General features: G+C 43.8%; 2 protein-coding genes across 2 annotated transcripts in view; both read right to left on the bottom strand.

The window, feature by feature from the left end:
* The window catches only part of LRRC69 (leucine rich repeat containing 69), a 14,618-nt gene extending 1,988 nt beyond the window's left edge, over positions 1 to 12,630 (bottom strand). The window contains exons 1-6 of the mRNA XM_018572007.1: positions 12,408 to 12,630; positions 9,104 to 9,230; positions 5,630 to 5,702; positions 5,315 to 5,510; positions 4,746 to 4,817; positions 2,468 to 2,569 (exon numbers count right to left, since the gene is read on the bottom strand). Of these exons, the coding sequence (XP_018427509.1) occupies positions 2,468 to 2,569; positions 4,746 to 4,817; positions 5,315 to 5,510; positions 5,630 to 5,702; positions 9,104 to 9,230; positions 12,408 to 12,584 (747 nt within the window). The 5' untranslated portion in view covers positions 12,585 to 12,630. The remainder of the gene's footprint in view (positions 1 to 2,467; positions 2,570 to 4,745; positions 4,818 to 5,314; positions 5,511 to 5,629; positions 5,703 to 9,103; positions 9,231 to 12,407) is intronic.
* The window catches only part of OTUD6B (OTU domain containing 6B), a 40,279-nt gene that overhangs the window by 6,285 nt on the left and 10,623 nt on the right, over positions 1 to 23,371 (bottom strand). Inside the window, exons 6-7 of the mRNA XM_018572017.1 lie at positions 22,339 to 22,445; positions 17,685 to 17,802 (exon numbers count right to left, since the gene is read on the bottom strand). Of these exons, the coding sequence (XP_018427519.1) occupies positions 17,727 to 17,802; positions 22,339 to 22,445 (183 nt within the window). The 3' untranslated portion in view covers positions 17,685 to 17,726. The remainder of the gene's footprint in view (positions 1 to 17,684; positions 17,803 to 22,338; positions 22,446 to 23,371) is intronic.

Below are 23,371 nucleotides of genomic sequence, written 5' to 3' on the forward strand. Positions count from 1 at the left end.
AAGAAAGAGACAAAGCAAAAAAGTTCCAAACGTAAAAAAAAAAAAAAAAAAAAAGAACGAATGACAGTAGAAGCAAGTTCAACGCAATTTAAACTGCAAGAAGTATTTTCAGGAATTAATCAGATAGCTAACTGTCAGGTTCACTTCATTGGATAAAATGCATGTTTAACCACTTGAAGACTAAGGTGTTAAACCCCCTTCCCATCCAGGCCATTTTTCAGTATTCAGCGCTGCGGTACTTTCACTGACATTTATTCCGTCATGCAACGCTGTACTGAAATTAATTTTATACCCTTTTTTGGGGACACATAGAGCTTTATTTTGGTGGTATTTAATCACCACTGGGGGTTTTATTTTTTACTATATTAAGGAAAATTTACAGACATTTAAAAAAAAAAACTTTTTTCCTTATATTAAATTCTAAAACATTTATTATTACCCAATTTTTTGGTAAAATATAAAAGATGGGGTCAGGTCGTGTAAAAAGACACCAAACACGTCAAGCCTTAAAATTGCGCACGCGAGCGAAACCTCAAAAAACTACATTACCTAAAATTGGCCATAGGCGACGCTTTAAAAGCTTTTACCGCTCATCAGTTTAGTGTTATCAGTGATTGATGGCCCTAAAATGATTGCTCTCACTCCGACGTTCGCGGCGATATGTAACATGTGTAGCGCAATTTCCGTTTTCGACTAAATCGCGCCATACAACCGTTCGGCGGCTATAGAGCCGCTGATCAGTTGTATGTGAAACAGCCGTTAACAGCTGTAAAAATTAGCGGGTCTTTCCTGCCTGTGCGCGCGCAAGCAGGAAATAAATGCCGTCTGGAGACGGCAACCCGCTGATGCGAGTCTGCCGTCCGTCCGTTTTTTCTTAACAGACGGACGGCAGGAGGTTAAAAGTATTAAAGGCTAGGCGTTTTATTAACGTAATGCATTCCCTGCATTAGGGTAAGAAATGCCGAGTGTGAACACCTGTCACCGCCGCCGGTCCCCAAAGCTGTTTTCAGATCCCCGAACTTCCTGGTTGCGGGGGAGGATACTGAGTACAGAGGAGCCATAGTGCAAAGGAATCATAGGCTCCTTCTGCCATCAGTCAAAGTATGACTGTGGGAGCAGGGGGCGTGGCTGGCCGCAAGCTGTGTGTGTCCATAGACGCACACACAGTTACTTGCGGGCACAGCCGGGAACGAGCACGCACGGGTGCATCCATAGCAGCCTGCTAGCTGATGGAGGCACCCGTGCAGGGAACGGGAGGGAGAGCGATGGGGGGACCCACTAGAGAATGAGGAATTGAACATTTTTAAACAAAAAGAATGGAGGATTTGTGGAGGTGAGGGCCTCCCATTTATAAAAAAATGTTTTAAAACCCTGACGGTTTAACATCACTTTAAATATAAAGACAACCTGAAAGTAAGCTGAACTTCAGGATAAGCAATAGTTGTTCCCATAAAAGAGGCCTGTGTGTTCATACTTGAATCTTGATAGATTTTGTGTATTTCTTCAAGATCTGTAGAGTTATCCAGTACAACATGTTGTCTCTGTGCAGGATTTTCCTGTAAGAAAAACTGGCCACCGCTGCTCTCATTCTTTGCGACTGGTCTTGTATGAACCATGCACAGATCTAACGTGGGACAGACAATATACTTTGTCATAGGTGACAAATCAGCCCCACTGTTCAAACAGACTAAGCTGTACATCTGTACATACTATCCAACTTTCCTCTCTGAATCAGACTGCAATAAAATAACTATTGTGCTTCTTTATGAGCATTGCATGACAAAAGAAGTCTACACAACTCTGTTTGAAAAAGTATGGATCTGGGTACATTATGTGTGCCATTCAGGTTCTCCCTTTAGTTCTCCTATACTGAAAAAAGGGGACTGAAAGAATGATTCTAAGCAATCAAAAAAATTAACCCTTGCAGTGGTTAAGTGCTTGTTTGGGTCTGGGGGTTAAAGGAGATATTCTCACCTTACTCTCGGTCCCTCTTAGCTGCTAGACCAGTCACCGCAGCCTCTTCTCCCCCAGGCTCCGATGGTCTAAGGACCCGTGACTTCATCACATGTAAGGCAGCTGCATTAGACATGAGAACACCGAGGGAATTTCCACTGGAGGGGGAGAAAGTTGAGCACTCATCAGGAGTCATCAGGAGTGACCTACGATGAGGTGAGTATATCTTCTTTATTTTAGCTCCTTGACCAAAATGAGCAAGAGTTAATTTTTCGATTGCCTGGAGTTCTTTTTAAAGCAAAAATCTGATTGGTTGCTGCAAAGAACTGTTTTATTAAAATAAGTTATTAGAAAAAAGGTCTAAGTACAAACATCCATATACTAGAAACACACATACTGTACATTTATCTTGACACATTGTACAACTGTGACACAGGGGAAGACATTTGCTGGTCGAGATCCATGGCGTTGGCAGCAATATTCAGTGTACGTTTAGTGTTTATTTCATATTCACCTTCAGGGACAGAATTTCTTCATCTTGAATGGCAGTCACCGGCTCTCTCTTTAGCAGAGGGTTCTCCTCACAGTACAGTTCTTGCAGTGGAAACTCATTCATCTGTGTAAACCGTACAGATATTTATTAATCAGTTTGAGTAAAGGTTGCCAAAAAGGTTAGCCTGCTTGCCACCCTACTTCTCAAAACAGAATTCTGATGTAGTTAATACCCGGAACGTAAACCTTCAATGGAGCACTGGGTCAAACTGAGAGGAATTAAAGGCTAAGTTCACTATTTGCACAAATTAAATGCATATTTAATAATATTACAAAAATATGCTTTTCTTTAATTTTTGCATTCAAGCCTGGAAAGCATTGCAACTGTGTTCACTCAATCAGGGCTGCAGAGCTCAGGCTTCTGCACATTCTCTCCCAGGCAGAGCTCTATACTGAGGTACGGAGTTTCAGTTAAGAGAGATGGGGAAGGACAGCTGGACTTCAAACTACATTAAATCACCTCAAACAGGGTCCATCCGTCCTCTCTCTGGTTAGATACAGTAGAGCTGTCCTTATTCCTGTCCAGCTGTCCTTCCCCATCTCTCCTAACTGAAACACCGTACCTCAGTACGGAGCTCTGCCTGTATGAGAATGTGCTGAAGCCTGAGCTCTGCAGCCCTGATCGAGCTATCACTGTTGCAATGCTTTCCAGGCTTGAATGCAAAAATGAAAAAAAATGCATATATTTCTTATATTATTAAATAGGGCTGCACCGATATATCGGCCGCCGAAACATATTGGCCGAAAATGGCACTTTTGGCATAATGCCGAAAGTGCCATTTTCCTGCTGATACATCGGCGCATCCCCGATTTATTTCCTCCCCGCTGGGCGCTGCTCTGTGTCCCAGCGGGGAGAAGAGAAAGTGACAGCCAGCGGAGCGCTGCGATGGAGAGCGCTGTGAGTGGCCGGCGTCTCCTCCCACACCGCTCTGCCGCCTTGAAATTTTTTTAATTTCAGATTTGTTTCGGTTTTAAAATGTCCATTTCGGTGCACCTCTATTATTAAATATGCATTTCTTTAATTTTGGCAAAAGGTGGACTTAGTCTTTAAACTACAAGGTATCTATGTCTATTGAAGGCCATATCTGCTTAAATCAAGAACAAACGTATATAGAACTTGGTACTAAATATTGTAGTAGCAATTACAACTTGCAAGATTTATGCTAGAAAAAGGAACAGAAAATGACCTAACGTATTAAGCTGCAAAATGACATGAAAAACGTGCAGTTTTTATCAACTGGAGAACAACTTGGACCTTGTTCATTTTAAATTTTGTATACCACTGAGGCTGCTTATAGTCCAAAAAAACACATGCACTTTCACATGCCCAGCCTACATGGTCAACTATGGCAGAACACAGGTCATGATCATCTTACTGTCTACTATACTTATATAGGTGGGAAAAGACAAATTTCTGTATCAGGAGACAAGTGTGAGTTAATATATTCATACAGTGTCAACGATTGATGTCAGCCCTGCCTCAGGAGTTCTCAGGAATTAAACCTTAAAAATGCATTTGTGTACCTTAGCTATTAACAAAAATGTATCTTATTAGTGTATCACTTGGCTGTAGATCCTCAAATCATCTCTGAATTGGTGCTGACACTGTCCTTCCTTCTGGAGGGTGGCTACTTTTGTTCCCCATGGTCCCTGTGTGTGTTGTAAAGTAGCCACCCCTCCAAGCTCGCTCCTCTGATGGACTACAATCTTATGTTTAGTTTACTAATTTGTATTGAGATTGTAGTCCATCACAGGAGTGAGCTTGGAGCAGTGGCTACTTTACAACACACACAGGGACCATGGGGAACAAAAGTAGACACCCTCCAGAAGGAAGGACAGTGTCAGCACCAATTCAGAGATGATTTGAGGAGCTACAGCCGAGTGTTACACAAATAAGATACATGTTTGTTAATAGTTAAGGTATTTGAAGGCATTTTTAAGTTTTAACTCCTGATTTTAGTGTCACTTTAATGTAGACAGAATCCTTGGTGGTAGCTGAACCAAGGACCCCACCACCACAAGATCGCAGTGTTGGCCACTAAGCCACTATACTAATAAGGCCGGATTTTGGTGTGGTTTAGACAAATAATGGGGGGAGAGGGGGCTAAATGCCACATTTTAATTTCAGGACTTCATGTACTATGTGCCATGGATATAGTGAACACTGGTCCAACCAACCATAATGGCAGCCTCCGTTGTGTACGCTGCAGGCTTTACATGAACCACAATAGTTTACTTACACGGGATGGAAATGACTGAATCTGGTTTGCTGCAACATCCAGGATCCTTAGCTTTCTCAGCCTACAAATACCCTATTAGAAATAAGAAAGATATGTAACCAATATATAAAAGAATAATACACAATTTTATTTGACAATACAATTAAAGGTAAACTCAACCCAAATAGTACCATTTCAGTTTTGGGTGTGTGAATGCTGGGTGTATAAAAAACAAGTATCTCCTAGTGGCTACATCCTGCAGCACCCACAGTATTATCGATTTAAAAGTCCTGGGCAAACCCTTCGGTGCTTTTGAATTGTGGGTGCAAACTGGAGAAATGAGAGAAAATTAGCACAGTGAGAACTTACAAACTCCATGCAGATAATGTCTCTGATTGAACCTGAACCTAAGTGTCAGCACTGCAAGGCAAGGGAATTGCACACTGCAGTTTGTCCTAATGTAATTAAAAAGGTTGTTAGTCCAACATATAATATAGTATCCCACCTTTTCCTTTCTGAGAGGAGGATTGCTGGCTCATCACATGTTAGAACTACCATTGATATTTGTGTATAAGCTTAGCTTTACCCACCTCAGGCAGGCCAATCAGATTGTTGCGATAGACATGCAGCTCCTTCAGATTGGTTAAATAACCTATTTGCTCCGGCAATGTCTCCAGTTGGTTGTTTCCTAAGTGCAGTTCTTGTAGGTTTTGCAGGACACACAACTCTTTAGGAATATCTTTTAGAAGGTTATGGTTAATACTGAGTTTTTCAAGTCGCTGCAACCTTAAAGAATGAGATTTAGCAGAATATGATTTCATAAATCAGCTCTACGGATAGCGACGGCCTGCTTTAAGCATTGACCAAGTCCGATTAATATAGCTCACAAACATTTGTGGACTTACTTGTGAATTTCCGGAGGGAGGTGCTCCAGCTGGTTGTTGTTCAGATTAACAAAGAGAAGATTTTCTAACCCATCTTGGGGGGGAAAAAAGACTCATTATAATCATATTGATACTTTTTCAAAGCTGGTCATATGCATGTCATCATTTTATTATCTTTTGGCCTTAAAGTGACATTAAACCCTCTTTTTAACATAAACCAATACTGTAATGTGTGCCTTACTGTAATCCATGGTTGTTTCCCTTCTCTTTGCTGCTCTTCCTTTTAAATCTGTATCTGTTCTCATGCTGGCAGAACTTCTGTTTTGCAGCAGACTGCCTTGTCTCTGAAATGGATGCATAGTGTCTGTGTGAAGGTTCACAACCTGAGCCAGCACTACAGGAAGAGGCACTCAGCTGCAAAGGGAAGTTCTCCCCAAGCATGAGAAGATATGAGGATTTAAAAGGAAGAGCAACAAAGAGAAGGGAAACTACCATGGATTACAGTAAGGCACACATTACAGTATTGGTTTATGTTAAAAAATCTGAGGGTTTAATGTCACTTTAAATGCACGCACAGTAATGCGCTGGTATATACAAATTAAGAGAAAGGAAACATGAAAGTTCTGCCTATGGAAACCATCATTTGACCTGTTAGATCTGCTTTCATTTGTCATGTCATTTACAGTCTGTGGTTAGAATAGTGTCAATGAGCCAGCCAAATTCCCGGCCAATATTTGCTTACAATCAGTGAGCTGTTATGCACCACCAATCACAAAGAACCGTGTTTATAACTGTAGAGAGTATGACGTTAGCGAGCTGTACTCTATTGTTCTAGACAAGAGCCCTCTGTGCTGCTTTATTAAGTAATAGAGAGCCGAGAAAACAAATGAGAAAACAATGAAAAAGTTATTATTCTCTATGTTTTCTTTAAAAATATGGGTATGTATGAATTACTATATAAGAATGTAGAATCATGACGGAATAAATGTCAAAGTACCGCAACGATGAATACTGAAAAATGGCCTGGCCAGGAAAGGGGTGTAAACACCAGGTCTTCAAGTGGTTAATGAAGCTGTGTTGTCCGCATCTTTTGTTAAAAGGAAACAACACGCTAAACTACTTGTGTAAATTAGGAAAAGCACCATACTTTATATATTTTAAGGCCATGGTTCTCAACTGGTGGGTCGCAACCCAAAAGTGGATCACAACCCCATGTCCAGTGGGTTGCTGTATGCCTTCCACTTCACTAGTTGAGAAGCTCCTCAGTCACCCCTTAGCACAGCACTGTCAGTTCTCATACCATCCTCCATTCAAAATATACTGTCCAGTGCTGAGTGTCAGCATGAGGTGGGGTGGGCTGGGGTATGGCCACGAGGGAGCTCCATCCATATGTGGATTGCTTACAGCTCTCTTGCATGCCCTGTAGAGGTGCCTGGACCGGAGTTATGTCACATTCTGGCTCCCGGCACCTCTAAAGCAGTGCTCCCCAACCTTTTTATCGCCGCGGACCGGTCAACGTTTGATAATTTTACCGTGGCCCGCTGAGGGGGGGACGTTGATTGTTTATATTTTAGATTGTTTTGATTTAATAATTTTAATTTAATTGTATTTAAAAATGCCTTCAAAATAAAATACAGTTACACCAAAAAATGAAAGCGTTGGAATTCTTCACCTATTACCCCCCCCCCCTTCCCCAGCTCAGACTCACCCTTCCAGGAGCAGCAGCCATGTGTCGATGTGTGAAATAAGAAAAAACAAAAACAAAAAGGTACAGAAGCGCCACTACCAGAAAGTGACTTGGCAGAATCAAATGAGGGTATCAGACTTACCAGGGAGTAGGTACTGGCACGTTATCAACGGCGAAATGTGGATGGTTGCTCAGGGTGATCAGCACTTAAAGTAGTGTGTGGGCAGATGGGGGTGTGGAAGGGTTGGGGATGAGAGGGGTTCTATAGGAGAGCCTGGATCAGATGTTGAGTGTGGCAGGGATCGGAGAGGGGGGGCGGGGCGTGATGCAGAGAGTGGCAGGCACGGTGGGGACCTGGTTGGTGGATGTTTTAGCGATCTGTGAGAGGTGTGGACCGGGTCATTGTTAATGTAAGGCTGCTTATCTGGGAGCTGCAGGCCACTGGGAGAGGACAGTGAATGTGTGCCTGAACAATACGTGTGGGAGGGGCGGGGCCTGTGACCCCGCTGACGAGCAGCTAATGCTGGCAGGTGGAGGGTGTCCGGGGGGAAGCCGGTGGTAGGGTTGAGTGCCAGGAGGTGGATGCTGAAGTCGGGGTGAGTCAATGTGAGAATGTGTCGATGTGTGCACTCACTGCAGGGGGCGGGGCGGGGCGCGTGACACACACACACGTCTCCTGTGACTCACCTCCCCTCCCGCCGCCTGTTACTATAGACGCGGCCAGGAGGGGAGGTGAGACACAGGCGCCGCCCCCGGGACCGTGCACTGCCATATATTGCATGACCGGACCACACTTAGACTGTGCGGCCCAGTACCATTTGACCGGTACCGGTCCGCGGACCGGGGGTTGGGGAACACTGCTCTAAAGGACCGGAAAAGGAGCTGTACCAGCAATGTACATATGAATAGAGCTCCATCACAGCACAGCAGGCCACACTGGATCCTAGGCTGAGCATCCACTCCAGTTCTAGTACGGTAGGGAGACTGGGTGGATCTTAAAAAGAAGAAAAAACATATTCTTCTGGACTGTGTATGTGTGTGTGAGAATGTCTGTGAGGTTGTGTATGTGGTTGTGTGTGTCTGTCAGTTTTTTTGAGGGCCCGCTCACACTAGTACAGTGCGTTAATCACACAGTCCGTGCAATTTACACACTTTACCACACAAACGCACCTACCGCGCATTCTGGTGCGGGTGGTGTATTGCGTTGCCCTTCATTTGAATGGCACCCCAAAAGCACCTACCGCCCCCAGTTCAATCTCCGCACCGAAACGCACAGTACTGCAATGCTGTACGTCGCAACTTGGGTCACGACTGAATGACCGAGGACAAATGTGGGTCCTGAGGTTACACAGGTTGAGAACCACTGCTTTATGGTATACTATGTAGGCTGTATTTGTGCTTCTAACCAATGGCTCTGAATCCACATTAGACCACAATGATATAAAGTAGTGATCTGCAGGTCTACACACACTGTTGTAAAATTAGGGATGAGCCCATTGCTGTTTGGATGTTTGGGGAAATAATATGTTGCTCCTATTCCTGCACTATATTGTATTTCACAGCATTTCTAGCGGTGGACTGCCTTCCACTAAAGGTTTAAAAAAAACTGTGACACCCTTAGGGGTGTTTTGAACAGTATGTGTCTGTCACTCGCTGTTGTGGCTCCTTTCACCAACCCTCACATATTAACCCTTGCAGTGCAGTGGTAGCCCCACTGCAAGGGTTAACTTTCCAAAATCCCAGAGTTCTTAATTGAGTTACATTTTATATATAACATCGCTACCAGCGAGCGATCATTATGCGCTTACCAAACACATCAGGGGGTATTCCGGTGATCTTATTTCTAAACAGATGCAGAGTCTGTAAGGAATGAAGATACTTCAGCTCTGGCGGCACTTGTTCAAAGATGTTATTCCCCAAGTTCAACACAGTCAGCTGAAAGAAATGATTCTGTTACCATGAGCAACACAGATCACTGCATACAAATCAAAGATGACATAATTGGATGAGCATAAACCATTATGGAATATATATAGATAAAAGGTCCTAGAAAATACCACCCCCACCACATTAGACCAAAATCAGGGGATCCGTTGAGTTGCAGCTTCAACCTCCATTGACTCCCATTCCATTTTTCTCTCTTTTTTGCCCATTTTTATTTTAATTAACACGTTCTGAGTGGACAAACATCTCTGTATTAGACTATGTATTCCATTATTATTATTATTCAGGATATCAGGGAAGACATTACAATCACAATACAATTCAAGACAAGATGGTAAGGAGGGCCCTGCCCCTGAGGGCTTACAATCTAAAAGGGAGGGGGAAGTCATACATGAGGAGGGAGCTGTGTGGGGATGAATTGTTTGAGAAAGTGACAGTACAGTGGTTAGGTTGAGGTGGGATAGGCTTCCCTGAAGAGATGAGTCTTAAGAGATCGCCTAAAGGCAGTCAGAGAGGGATATAGTCGGACAGTTTGGGGTAAAGAGTTCCAGAGGATGTGAGAGGCTCTAGTGAAGTCCTGGAGGCGAGCATGAGAGGAGTTGACGAGGGAGCTGGAAAGCAGAAGGTCTTTGGAAGAGCGGAGGGGATGGTTAGAGTGATACTTTGAGACAAGGTTGGAGATATAGCCGGGGCCAGAGTTGTGGATGGCTTTGTAAGTGGTTGTTAATATTTTGAATTTGATCCTTTGGGTGAGTGGAAGCAAGTGGAGTGATTGACAGAGAGGGGCGGGGGATGGAAGCCAGTGCAGGGATTGGCAGAGGGGGGTTGCAGACACTGAGCGGCTGGTTAGGTGGATGAGTCTAGCAGCAGAATTCATGATAGACTGAAGGGGGGATAGCCTGTGTGGAGGTCGGCCAATGAGGAGGGAGTTGCAGTAGTCAAGACGAGAGATAGTTGAGTCATTTTGCGGTTTCATTGGTGAGGAAGGGGCGTATTTTGGAGATGTTACGAAGGTGAAGGCGGCAGGAATTGGATAGTGATTGGATGTGGGGAAGAAAGGTGAGATCCGAGTCCATTACCAAAAGTTGCAAAGCCGTTACATCCGTTGTTGTTCCATTACATGACATGACGTTGCTCTGAAAGCCACGCTCTACTTTTTTTCCCACTGCAACAGAGCAGATCGCAGCAGTGTGAACTGGCCCCATTCACACCCATTCATTTTTCAGTGCCCTGACATTTGCATCTGTTGAAAAACACAACAGATCTGGTGTGAATGGGGCCTCAGGGCAAACTTCTCAGGGTCTACTTACATTCATAAGTGAGAGTCCATTCACAGCCCAAACGTAGCTCATGTTGTTTTTCCAGAGACAGGTGTTTGGTTATCGGCGACAGCATGCTCAGATGTGAACAGAACCCTTTGAAAACAAACCAAATCCTTTGAGAGTTGTAGTGTCTGCGTCCTGTTTATGGAGCTTCCCCGTCCCTATTTGTCCGGGAGACCGTGATCACTGAAAGTGAACAAAACTCCCAAAGTTCGGGTTGTCACCTTAAAGGAGAACTATGGGGTTAAGTCTTTTCCCCATAGTTCTCCTTAGGGTAACGGGAGGACACAAACTAGCGTCCTCCCGTCACCCTAGGCTCAGTATATAGGGAGCTGCAGCTTGCGGTATACTGAGACGCCGCAGCTGAAGCGGATCCCGACAATTGTGCCAGGATCCGCCCAGCTGCGTGACTGACAGATGGCTCTGCCTATCTAAAGGCAGAGCCAGCTGTACCCGCCCCCTCCCCCGTCCGATCCGCCAGTCAGCGCTGGCGGATCGGAGGGAGGAATCCAGCCCCTCCCCTGTCACGGCAGAGAGCCGTGACAGGATCGAGAGGTGAGCGAACGCCGGTATGTGTTCGCTCACCTCCCGATCTACTGAGCCGACCTGTGACAGTCTCATTGTCACAGGTCGGCTAGAACTATGAGGTGAGTGAAAAGCACCCGCCTCATAGTTCTCCTTTAACAGGAATAGCTGAGAAATCTTCCAGTGGGGACACTGGTTTTGGTGACCCTGCTGACCACCAGGGATTTCTCTCATTTTGGAGGGATTTCCAGGAAGTAAAGGGAAATCTTCCCAATGAGACACAGAGGGCATAAAAAAAGCTGACAGGAGTTATTACCCTTCCTTTATCTATCTATCTATTTTTGGCTTCAATTCTACTTTAAATCCACCTCCAAATAACAAGTCACTTTTAACAGCAAACATGAATCCAGGACAGGACTTCAGGCTTACAGACAGCATGTTTCCTAAAGCCTCTGAACAGGCGGACTCTCTTGACTTCGGGTCCCCCACTAACAGAAGGACAGCAACACATGTGCGCATCGGTTAGCATGGTCCTCCAATAAGTTAAAGTGACATTAAACCCTCAGATTTTTTAACATAAAACAATACTGTAATGTGCGCCTTACTGTAATCCATGGTAGTTTCCCTTCTCTTTGCTGCTCTTCCTTTTAAATCCTCATGTCTTCTCATGCTGGGCAGAACTTCCCTTTTCAGCTCAGGGCCTCTTCCTGTAGTGCTGGCTCAGGTTACAAGCCTATACAAATGTATACACAGACACCGTGTATCTATTCCTGAGACAAGGCAGTCTGCTGCAAAACAGAAGTTCTGCCCAGCATGAGAAGAGATACAGATTTAAAAGGAAGAGCAGCAAAGAGAAGGGAAACTACCATGGATTATAGTAAGGCACACATTACAGTATTGTTTTATGTTAAAAAATCTGAGGGTTTAATGTCACTTTAACTGTTCCTAATCTGTCCCTGCCCAATCAATTCCCAGCAGCAAAGGGCCTGTTTGTGATGAAGATGGTGCTATTTACCCCCTCTGAATCCAAGATGGCCCCTGAAAACTACTTCATTAAAAAAAGTCTAACTTTTTTCTTTTCAGATTTTTCATTTTTGCTTTTGGCAACTGCGTGGAAGGAAGAGGAAGGATTCCTATTATGGAAAGTGGGTGGAAAGTGTGAGGGCCCACTTTAAGCTTCAGTACATTCAGGTTTTGTTTTTGGGTTTAGAAATGATTGTTAAATGTTGGTAACAATTCTGCAAGATAAACATTCCAGAAATAAAGCCGATTCCTATGAATGGGGAATGAAGATTGCATGGAAGTTATGCCTGACACTCACATTGCTCAGTGCTGCCACCTCTGGCGGAAGCTGGCACAGCAGGTTGTTCTTCATTTGCAGGTTCGTCAGCTGGCTGAGGCTGCCCAGGGCCCGGGGCGCTTGCTGCAGTCTCTTGCTGTTCAGGTTCAGAGTCCTGGCATTGCCCCGGATCGCTCTGAGCACCAGAACGTCGGCCATGGAAATCGGTAAGCCTGTACTCCCTCACTGCATGTTTACCCTACCGGGAAGGAGCGAGACGCCGATTGGTTTCCATATCAACGACGCCGTACGTACAATCAGACCCGAACTGCCATCTTTAGTGTGGGCAGTAATAAAACGCATGTGAAATGTCAGTCTCAGCCATCTGAAACTCTCACACAGTTCCCAGACTCGTGTGGTTATTTATAGTATTGGAGTGTTTTTTTTATTATTATTTTCAATTCAGTTCCATGTTACAACCTTTTGTTTTAAACTTCAATAAAAATATATAAGTTTAGATGTAAAATAAAAAGAATTTCGTTTGCTGTGTCCATAAAAAAATATGTTCAAATGTGTGCTTTATTTGATAGTTTTACTAAATGTTCTAACACTATTATATTGTAAGATCTGATCCTTGCGTTATCAATAAATTAGGTCCATTGTATACATATGTGTCGCTGGAACATGCGTGTTAACAATGATGTATGCATTGACATGTTGTGGTGCAATTCATTGTCAATAGCACCCCAATGCACTAACACATGCATTGCAGCACATATCAACTAATTGGATATTGAATATTTTGCAACACACCAATTTTTGTGTACTGGAAAGAAGTCCCAGTGCAGGTGTGGCCAAATCCAGCCCTCCACCTATTTTAGAACTACAAATCCCACGAGGCATTGCAAGATTCTCACAGGCATGACTCCCAGAGACAGATGCATCATGGGATTTGTAGTGTCACCACAGTTGGAGGGTCAAAGTTTGCCCACCCCTGTCCCAGAGGATCTCCACTGGCTCCTTGGTTTGTACAATCAATTTGCAAAATGGTGAATTGAAGAGCCACACTTTATTTAATAGTCTAGATACATCTTTATTGAATGCAGGGTTGATGGGACACTATGAAAATAGGCAACGCATTTCGGGGGGCTCATACAAATACCCCCTTCAACAGGGCTTACTAAGGGAGAACATGTATCAGGACCGTGATGGCTTGAACTTGGATTTTGTTTTATTTAATGTGTGGAAGTGCACATAGCTCATAAGCAGCTGGTTTGGGCCTCTAAGTACTCCCAGCCGCAGTTGCACGCTTCCCTCCTCACATATAACGTGGGACGAATTGACCTGCATAGTATGTGATGACGCCAAGAGAGCACCCGCCTCCCAGAGCATCAGAGAGAAGAGGATAGTATTGCTGTGCTGTGTAGATATCTACGACCTTTGTTTTTAACATTAGCGGTTATACATTTTTTTGCATGTTGGCTGGTGCGTGTGCTGGGAAACTTTTTACTGTTGTACTGTATAAAACCCTTCCATGTGCACCTTGCTCTAAAGCTGGTAATGAGTTGAGTGCGTTTATGCCATTTGTTTTGCTTGACTGATTTGGTGCAGTGACACACTGGGGGTTTCAGCTACCGTTGTGGTGTGTGTGGGGTCCCTTGTGTGTCCCTGTGCCTTCAAGGGGGTTGGGCTTCCTCCTGGCGGACCTGCACCCAATTTTATCTTTTGCTACATGTGCTCCAAGATGGAGACTCTCATAGTTTAGAGTTAGGACCGCACTACATAGAGGAGCCTTGACGTGGCGGTGCGGCTTTCACATATTCTGCAGAAGACGTGTATCCAAACCTCTGTTTGTAACCTTAGCGGTGAGACAAGTTTTTTTCCCATGCTGGCTGGTGAGTGTGCTGGGAAACTTTTTGCTTTTGTGTATATATGGAGAGACACACAGCTCACTGGCACACACAAGGGTGGCTTCTTTGGACCCAGCAAGGGAAAGGAGCCACCCTTATACAGGATATCAGGGCCAGTGCTCAGAAGACCAGATGATTCTGAGGAAACAAACTTTTAAACATCCAGAAGCAGCATCCATTGTAAGTGATTTCATCATTTTAACTAAAAGTTGAATTATGCTTCAATATAAAAGTCTGGGGCTAACTTACTAAAGGCAAATAGGCTGTTCACTTTGCAGTAGGATTTTTCCTTAGCTTAGCGAATGTGGTGAAAATTCACTTTGCAATGAGTACCCAATCACATCCAAGGAAAACAAAACAGTATTTGACTTACACATGATTGGATGATGGAAGTCAGCCGAGCTTCACCACATTCACTAAACTAAGGGAAAGTTCCCGTGCAAAGTGAACGGCTATTTTCCTTTAATAAATCAACCTCTTTGCATGCTAACACTCTAGCTCAGCGTTTCTCAACCTTCTTTCGGTCACGACACCCTTTAAAAGTATGCCAAATCTCGAGGCACCCCTGTCTACAATAAGATAGATTTTAAGGGGAACCCCATGCAAGAACACAAAAAAAGTGGGTGAAGTGCCCCCTTCAAATCAGTAGAAAGTCACTCGAACTCCAAAGCGATGCCAAGTCCATCTCTTTATTGACTATGGTAGTGTAACATCTCAAAGCGACGTTTCAGAACCCAGTGGTCCCTTCTTCTGTTTGCCTGAAGAAGGGTTCCAAAACGTCGCTTTGAGATGTTACACTACCATAGTCAATAAAGAGATGGACTTGGTATCGCTTGAGTGCGAGTGACTTTCTACTGATATTTATATGATCTGCGGAGGCATCTGCTGTCACTGCCTCACCCACCCTGCGTTTGGGCTCTTCCAGTCAGGAGTGCGATGGGATACACTGGGTCCCTTCAAATCAAGATTCCCCCTTTCACATCAGAGTCACCCTTTGCATCAGTAGCCCCTTCCACATCAGAAGCCCCCCTCACCTCAGTCTTCATTCTTCTCTTCACATCACGGTCCCACTACCACACAATTCAGAGGCACCCGTGAAGAGGCCAGGAGGCCCAGCAGACGGCCACGACACCCTGGTTAAGAAAGGCGGCTCTAGCTCATTATAGTAATTGTAAACCCTAATGGACATTTATTTTATTCTGTATCAAACAATTGCCATGCCATTCTTTTTCATACAATAGGGGTTTCATCCTTTCTTGGTTCTCTGTGCTACTGACCTCTTCCAGTCACTTCCTGTCTACATGAATTCACCGTCACTGGCTGGAGTACAGATTTAGCTCTCAGAAATTCTGGTGATGTTGTGACCCGGCCATTGTAAGAAAATGGCATTCAATATGGATGGAAGGCACATCATCTTTAATACATCCTGGTAGCATCAGTATAGGGGCAATGTCAGGGGCCAGTAAGCATGCCAGGCAGCCATTTTAACAGCCCTTAGGCGTGTATTGGATTATTTCACGGTCTCTAAATTATATTGTTCTCACCTCAGGGGTGGGCAGCTGCGGCCCTCCAGCTGTTGTGGAACTATAAGTCTCATGTGGCATTGCAAGACTGAGACATGACCCCCAGGAGGCAGCAGCATGTTGGGATCTGTAGTTAAAGCACAGCTGGAGGGCCGGAGTTGCCCGCCCCTATTCTACCTCTTGCAACCACAAGATTCATACAAAAGTGACCAACTGCAAGCAGATTTCTGATTGGATGCCATAGTTTACCACATCAATTTCATACTTTGAAATAGGGATGCACCGATACCACTTTTTTTTTAAGACCGAGTACAAGTACCGATACTTTTGATCAAGTACTCACAGATACCAATTACCGATACTTTTTCTTAAAGGGACAGGTCACATTTCTTCTAAAGCAATACAAACTAATGCTTTAAAGGTCACTTTCTTAATATTATGATTCATGACGAGGGAGCATGACGCCAGCTTCCCGGCCAATCAGAATGCCGGGCGCTGCGTCATTACAGGCGCCCCGGCTTCCGGATTTGCTAGCTTCCTGACCAATCGGGAATAGCGTCATTTCACGCTACCCGACTTCCTGATTGGCCGGGAAGTCGGCTCCATGCTCTCTCATCACAAGTGACGAGAGAGCATGGAGCCGTTTCCTGGCCAATCAGGAAACCGGGCAGCGTGTAATGATGCGCTGCCCGGCTTCCTAATACAGGAAGTACTCGTGCTAGGTATCTGAGCATTTGGGCGAGTACTCACCCAAATACTCGGTATCGGCACCGATACTAGTATCGGTATCGGCGCATCCCTACTTTGAAATAACCTAAACTTAGTGTAAACTAAAAGGTTGTTATGTGAAGACTACAACACCCCACATCTTAAAAAACACAAAGTACACATGATTTCAGATGGAAGGATGTTTATTACCAACTTATACAGGATCACCTGATACTTTTAAAAAGGAGAACTCTAGTCAAGACAAGCAGCATCAGTAAAGCTATATACCAGGGGTAGCTAAACCTCAGTCCTCCTGCTGCAGTGGTGAAATTACAAAGACCATTAGGCTTTGTGAAACTCAAAGCCACAGGCATGGCTTACAGAGTCAGATGCTGGGATTTGTAGTTTCATCACACCTGGAGGGCTGAAGTTCAGCTGCCCCTGTTATATACCAAATAGGTTTTGTCCACTTGGCATCTCCTTATTGTAAACATAAAGCTCCAGAAACCACTGTGCTGATGCATCTCCAGCACGTCTGGTGTGTAGGACGGTTACAGTGACTCTGGGAGGATGGGTCTACATTTTGTTCAGCTCACAGGCAGGTCATAGATTTATAATAGACTGAACTCTGACGTCGATCATTTGCTTTTCTACTAAGCAGCATATTCAAAGGAGAAGTTATAGGTATGGAGTAATCACTAACGAGTTTTGTGTTACGTCTCGAGTTCACCTTTACGTGCTCAACGTTTCAATGCTAGTCCTTCATCAGCAGATACATTATAGTGGAGAGGCAAAGTATAGAAGCCGTTCTGTACAACTGTCCTGTGGGATCATGCCTCCAGATTGCCAATGAAAAGGGCGAAAAGCCTAAAGAGGACTCATCCCCGAATAGAAATGAGATGACCACTTCATAGGCAAATGGTGTCCCAGCTTGCCCCCCTTTTTGCTCCATGATTGACAATATCTAAATGGCTGCCTGATACAAACCAAAGAAAAAAAAAAAATCAATGTGTGCCCACTAAGAGTGAAGGCAACCATTGTTCCTGGTCATCAACTCAATAGCTTGATCACAGTCTTCACCATCAATGTTCATGGACAGTTGTTCTTGGTGAATTGATTGACTGGTTTGCCACCAGTATCTTCAGCTTTTAAAATGGCTGCCTTCATAAAAATAACACTCTTATGTGAAGGAGCACATAGCAAATATTTGGCACAGAAACCTATTCTGTGGGTGCAGCACTTAGTGGTTCTATGGAGTTATAATGCTCCCCCAGTCCGTAAGCATATCGCATATATCTGAAAGAGAAAGACAAATCTTGATGATCATCACATGCATAAATGTATATATGAATATATAATGTTGAATAGCTGCAAGATCCAAAATGGAAGCCTCACTAATCCACCAAAACTACTTGGGGGGATGAACTGAACAATCAGCAAGTATTTCAAATTTGTGTCTCTCTAATTAATTGTATGTATGTATGTATGTATGTATGTATGTATGTATGTATGTATGTATGTATGTATGTATGTATGTATGTATGCATGCATGCACACACCAGAGTCCAACGAATAGCTTCCCGGCCGGCCGTTGTAATTAAACGGCCGGCCAGGAGCTTTACATTCAAGCAATCGGCCGTCTTGTTTTAGCAGCAGCTACCGTGGCCAGTCCCGAGATCCGTGGTGCCAGGTGCGACCTAGGTGACATTAGGGGTCTTGGAGACCCCCGATGTCTCCATAAAGAGGACCTGTCATGTAAATTGGCTATCACATAGGGAGCTTCTTAGCCCCCCATGTAATAGCAATAAAGTTGTGTAAACAAAACAAGTCATACAAAAATTAAAAGCATTTTTTTTTTAAAAAACCCTTCTTTTTTTTTTTTTCTTAAGTCCCCCGCCCCCCACATACAAACATGAGTCAGGTACAAAAACGACGATTGCTCCTATTGTGCCGAACATGTTACATATCACTGCGGACAATAATTTTAGGGCCATTAATCACTGATAACACTAAACTGATGAGCAATAAAAGGGTTTAAAGCCTATGGCCAATTTTGGGTGTAGTCGTTTTTTGCGATTCTGCAAACACATAGTACTATGTGTCCCCAGTTATTTACAAACACTGGAGTGATCAGACGATCACTCCAGTGTTTGTCCTCACACGGAGGATCGGTAAATATCAATGATATTTACCGATCCCCCTCTCTGCCACGCACAGAGCCGCTGTCATCCTGAAACTGACAGGATGACAGCGGCTCTGATCTCCTCGCCGTTCGGCCATCCTGACAGCTGCGAGCGCGGCTTCTCTCCCCCTCACCGCTCCGCCATCCTGACAGAAGGCAGAGCTCCCTCCTGCGACCCCGGATGGATGGACGAGGGAGCGCTGTCATCATGTCGGTGAGGAGGAGAGAAGCCGTCCCGAGGAGTGCCTGACTCAATGGCTTCATTTCCACTCGCCCCCATGCAATTTTCACTCGCAAATTGCGAGGGGGCGAGTGGAAATTTTGAGCCCTGCATACATACATATATTTATAGCTCTATCTATATCTCACACAAAATTAGAGACTGTAATACCCAAATATAACCACAAGGTGGCAGCAGAGTATTGCCAGTAAACAGTATTTACATATCATTTATCAGAGTCTGTTATGTACCTTTGCTGTGCATGTCATTGGTGCTGTTGTATAATGTTTGACATTAAAAAGAAAAACATTTTTTCTTTTTTTCCTCCTTTAAGGTTATACGTTTTAACGTGGTTTTATATAAATTTTATGATTTATAGAAAATACTTACGTTACAAACAACCAATGCAGGTTTTTCACCATTGCATTGCGATAGGAACACGGTGGTGTGCGCTGGAAAACAGTATGGCATGCTGTACTTTTTTTTTAACGAAGCGGGATGCAATGCAGAACTACCACCTCACACCCCGCTGTGCTCATAAAACTGAATGAAATGTCACTTGTGAAATTTCAATAAAGTTGTACCAAAAAAGTACACAGTGCGATGTGCTAGGATCAACGCATCGGAACTGTGTCAGGCAACGCACACCAGGCGCTGTGTGTTTTACACAGCAGCTGGTGTGAATTGGTCCTTACTGAACTATTATATTGCCCAGTTTAAACGGAGATTAGCCCAGCGCTGTCACATGGAGTCAGTCACATGCACCTCTACATATGGAAGCGCTGGAAAACTGAACGGAAAAAGCACAGGTTTGTTGTGATGGCGGCTGTACGTCTGTCATACTCACTCTGTGTTTTCAATCATTTCTAAGTCACTGGCTGATAAAGAATATGCATCATGAAGTCAGAACACTTGATCTGCATATTGTTCTGGGTCATTAAAGTACTGAAGCCAATGGGATCAGCATGACAGCTAGGCAACTAGTATTTTCTAGGGATGCACCGAAAATGGCACTTTTGGCATAATGCCAAAAGTGGCATTTTCCTGTCAATACAGAGGCGCATCCATTATTTCTTTCCTCCCCGCTGGGCGCTGCTCTGTCCCCGGGCGGGGAGGAGAGAAACTGTGATAGTCGGCCGAGTGCAGCAGGAGGAGACCACTGTGAGCGACCGGCGTCTCCTCCCACACCGCTCGCTCAGCCTCCTGTGACAGTGTGTGTCAGAGAGGAGAGCAGGCTACAAACACTCAGTGATCAGTGATCGCTGAGTGTTTGTACATAATTGAGGACAGAGTATGGTTACTGTATCCTCAATTAGGAATGAATGGGAAGTGATCTACATCATCTCCTGTTCATTCATAGTTATAGTAAAAATACCATGTCCTCATGTTATGACTGAACAGGGACACTCAGTATAGGAGGATTCCTGTTCATTGAATTTATAAAAAAATAAAATTTTAAAAAATGTAAAAAAAATTAAAACAAAAAACATTTTCGGTTTCGGTCGGACAATTTTTTTTATTGCGGTTTCATTTTGGTTTTAAAATTTCCATTTCGGTGCACCTCTAGTATTTTCAGTAAGATATCATCAGTGGCAGTTTCCATTTTCTCTTGTGACAAGTTTCCTCTACTTTGTATTGCATGTAATGGTTCTGTATAAATTAGTGTCACATAACTGAAGAAGCCTCATGAGATACTGTATGGATTTGCTACAGTATAGTATGCAAGAGGAGAACTATGGTGTCAGTTTTATTCTTTAATTAAACTGAGGGTCTTAAAAGGCACAGTCCACCTTCTGCAAAAATGTAATAACTGCCTCATAATAAGCAGCAGCCTTGTGAGCCGGTCATGTGCACTTCTTTCATTGGCTGGCAGGCTTTCTATTAGGTCTAACAGATAGGCAACCCAAAAGCCATCTCAAGGAGTCCATGGTAGGATCTGGCTGCATGTCCAGGTAAGAAATTCTGAAACAGATGATTCACAAAAATGTGATTGCTGTATTCAGTAAGGCAGGATGTGACACATACTAAAAGTTTGATCTAGGGTTTACATACAGTTTAATAATACTCCAGCAGTCATTCAGCAAGGATACGCACTGCACTACCTGGGAGAAAGCCATTTAAAGCATATCCAAAATAAAAATATATTGCTTTAGTTTTCCTTTTTCAGGCTTTCTTCCCTTTTTCCACCTGGTAATCCTGGGAGTAACACACTTCATGTCCCTTGGTGGCATAGATACTTCTACAATGCATCTATGGAGGAAGCCATGGGTGCCAATTATGTGCCTCATACAACATGAAATGGGGGTGCGATCCAACCTCACATTCCAGAGTCACATCAACTACTCTGAAGAGTGCAGCTAGACCTAATCCCAGGGAGCACAGGGGAGGATTTAGGAGCTGTGAAAGGTATGTACAGGAACTGTATCATGGCTGCCGCTGGTATTAGTTAAAGAAGTATCAAACTCTAAGGCTGGGTTCACACCTAGGCGTATCGAATATGCGCGTTTGGTGCGCGTTTCGTGCCGCACGTTTTTACCGCGATTCAAGTGTTTCCGAGGGCTACCTGGCTGTATTCCTATGGATACGCGCGGCAAATACGCTCTACGCTCTGTAAAACGCCCAGGTGGGAACCATGCCCATAGGCAATCATTGGTTTTCACATGTTAAGCGTTTTACAGAGCGTAGGAACGCGCTGTAAAATGCCCAGGTGTGAACCAGGCCTAAATCTTTTTTGCAACAATGAATCCAGATCAAACAAACATTGCGCAGAAAATAATTTCTTTATATTTTCTGCCAAGCACATACAGACATCGAGGGGAATATATATTAAAACTGGAGCAGACAAAATCTGGAACAGCTGTGCATGGCAACCAATCAGCATCCACCCTTCATTTTCAAATCTTAACTGAATTGGTTGCCCTGGGCAACTGCTCCAGTTTTGATAAATTTCATACATTATGTTTCTAAACAACTGGAGCAAACACTCCCACCTCAGCTTCCCTGAACTTCCTGTCCATTACAAGATCACAAGGAATGGCATAGTCTGTAGCAGCTGTTCATCTACTAGCTTGGATAAGGAGAGGAGAGCATGGAGCAGGAAAGTGTCTTGCCCTGCTGTGCATGTGTGTTTGGGGAGACACACACCGCTTATCATCAGACACAAGGGAAAGGAGCTACTCTTAAAAAGGATAATCAGGGCCAGTGCTCAGGGGACCAGCTGATTCTGCAGGGAACTAAACCTTTTAAACATCAATGATTTGAAGTGAATTAATAAGCATTTAAAATAACTGAAAAACATTTTTACTTTATTATCACTATAACTTTGTATAGGACAGATTCACTTTAAAGCTAGACCTTCTGCAATGAGTACAGGAGGGATTTATAGCACTGATTCAAGGCTAGATATAAAATTGGCTGTCAGGATACTTACAGTACAGTGACTGGCTTGTCCCCGTACTCCTCCCCAATAACAACAGGAGCGGAGTCTGCCTGGATGACTTCTATAGGGGTCTTCAGGATGTGAGACAAAGCCCGGAGCTTTAAACAGAAAACATGTTGCAAAATAAGATCGAGAGAGAGATCGAGAGATCGAGATCGAGAGAGAGATCGAGAGAGAGAGGAATAAAAAGAAAAGGAAAAGGAAAAAGGGAGGGTGGAGGTTCAGGAGAGAAAGATAAAAAAGATCGAGAGAGAGATCGAGAGAGAGATCGAGAGAGAGAGAGGCATATTTTTTTTTAGAGAGGAATAAAAAGAAAAGGAAAAAGGGAGGGTGGAGGTTCAGGAGAGAAAGATAAAAAAGAGCAGAAAGGTGGCTCCTCTCCACCCACACACCCATTACATTTTAAATATATCCCATCCTCTATGCCAAATTTGAAGGATCACCGTCTACTGGACTTTACATTTCGTCCATTAGGATAATAAATTTGAGTATCCTAATGGACAAAAGATACACAAATTATGTAGTCTTCAAATGTATACCAACCAAAATGTTACTGTTTCACATGGACTTCAGGGTGCATAAGAGCAATGTGAACGCATTTTTTGCCCTCTTTGAGCAATTTTCGGAAGCTTTTAAAGTACACCTCAGGCTCCAGTTAAACACGGATCTTAAAAAGGGACACAAAACTCAGGAGTTAATCTGAAAAATGCATTCAAATACCCAAACTATTAACAAAAATCTTCTTTGTGTATCACTCGGCTGTAGATCCTCAAATCATGAAATGGTGCCGACACTGTCCTTCCTTCTGAAGGGTGGCTACTTGTGTTCCTCATGGTCCCTGTGTGTGTTGTAAAGTAGTCACTGCTCCAAGCTCACTCCCGGGATGGACTACAATCTCAATACAAATTAGTAAAAACTCCCAAGAGATTTATGGTAGGAGTACCGGACTCCCCAAACTTCCCCCCCCTCCCTCTCTTTTCCTCTTTTTTTCTTTCTTTATTTTTTTTTTTTTTCCATTGCCATA

This window comes from Nanorana parkeri, unplaced genomic scaffold (assembly GCF_000935625.1).
Source record: "Nanorana parkeri isolate BGI_ZX_2015 unplaced genomic scaffold, ASM93562v1 scaffold43, whole genome shotgun sequence".
Taxonomy (NCBI): domain Eukaryota; kingdom Metazoa; phylum Chordata; class Amphibia; order Anura; family Dicroglossidae; genus Nanorana; species Nanorana parkeri.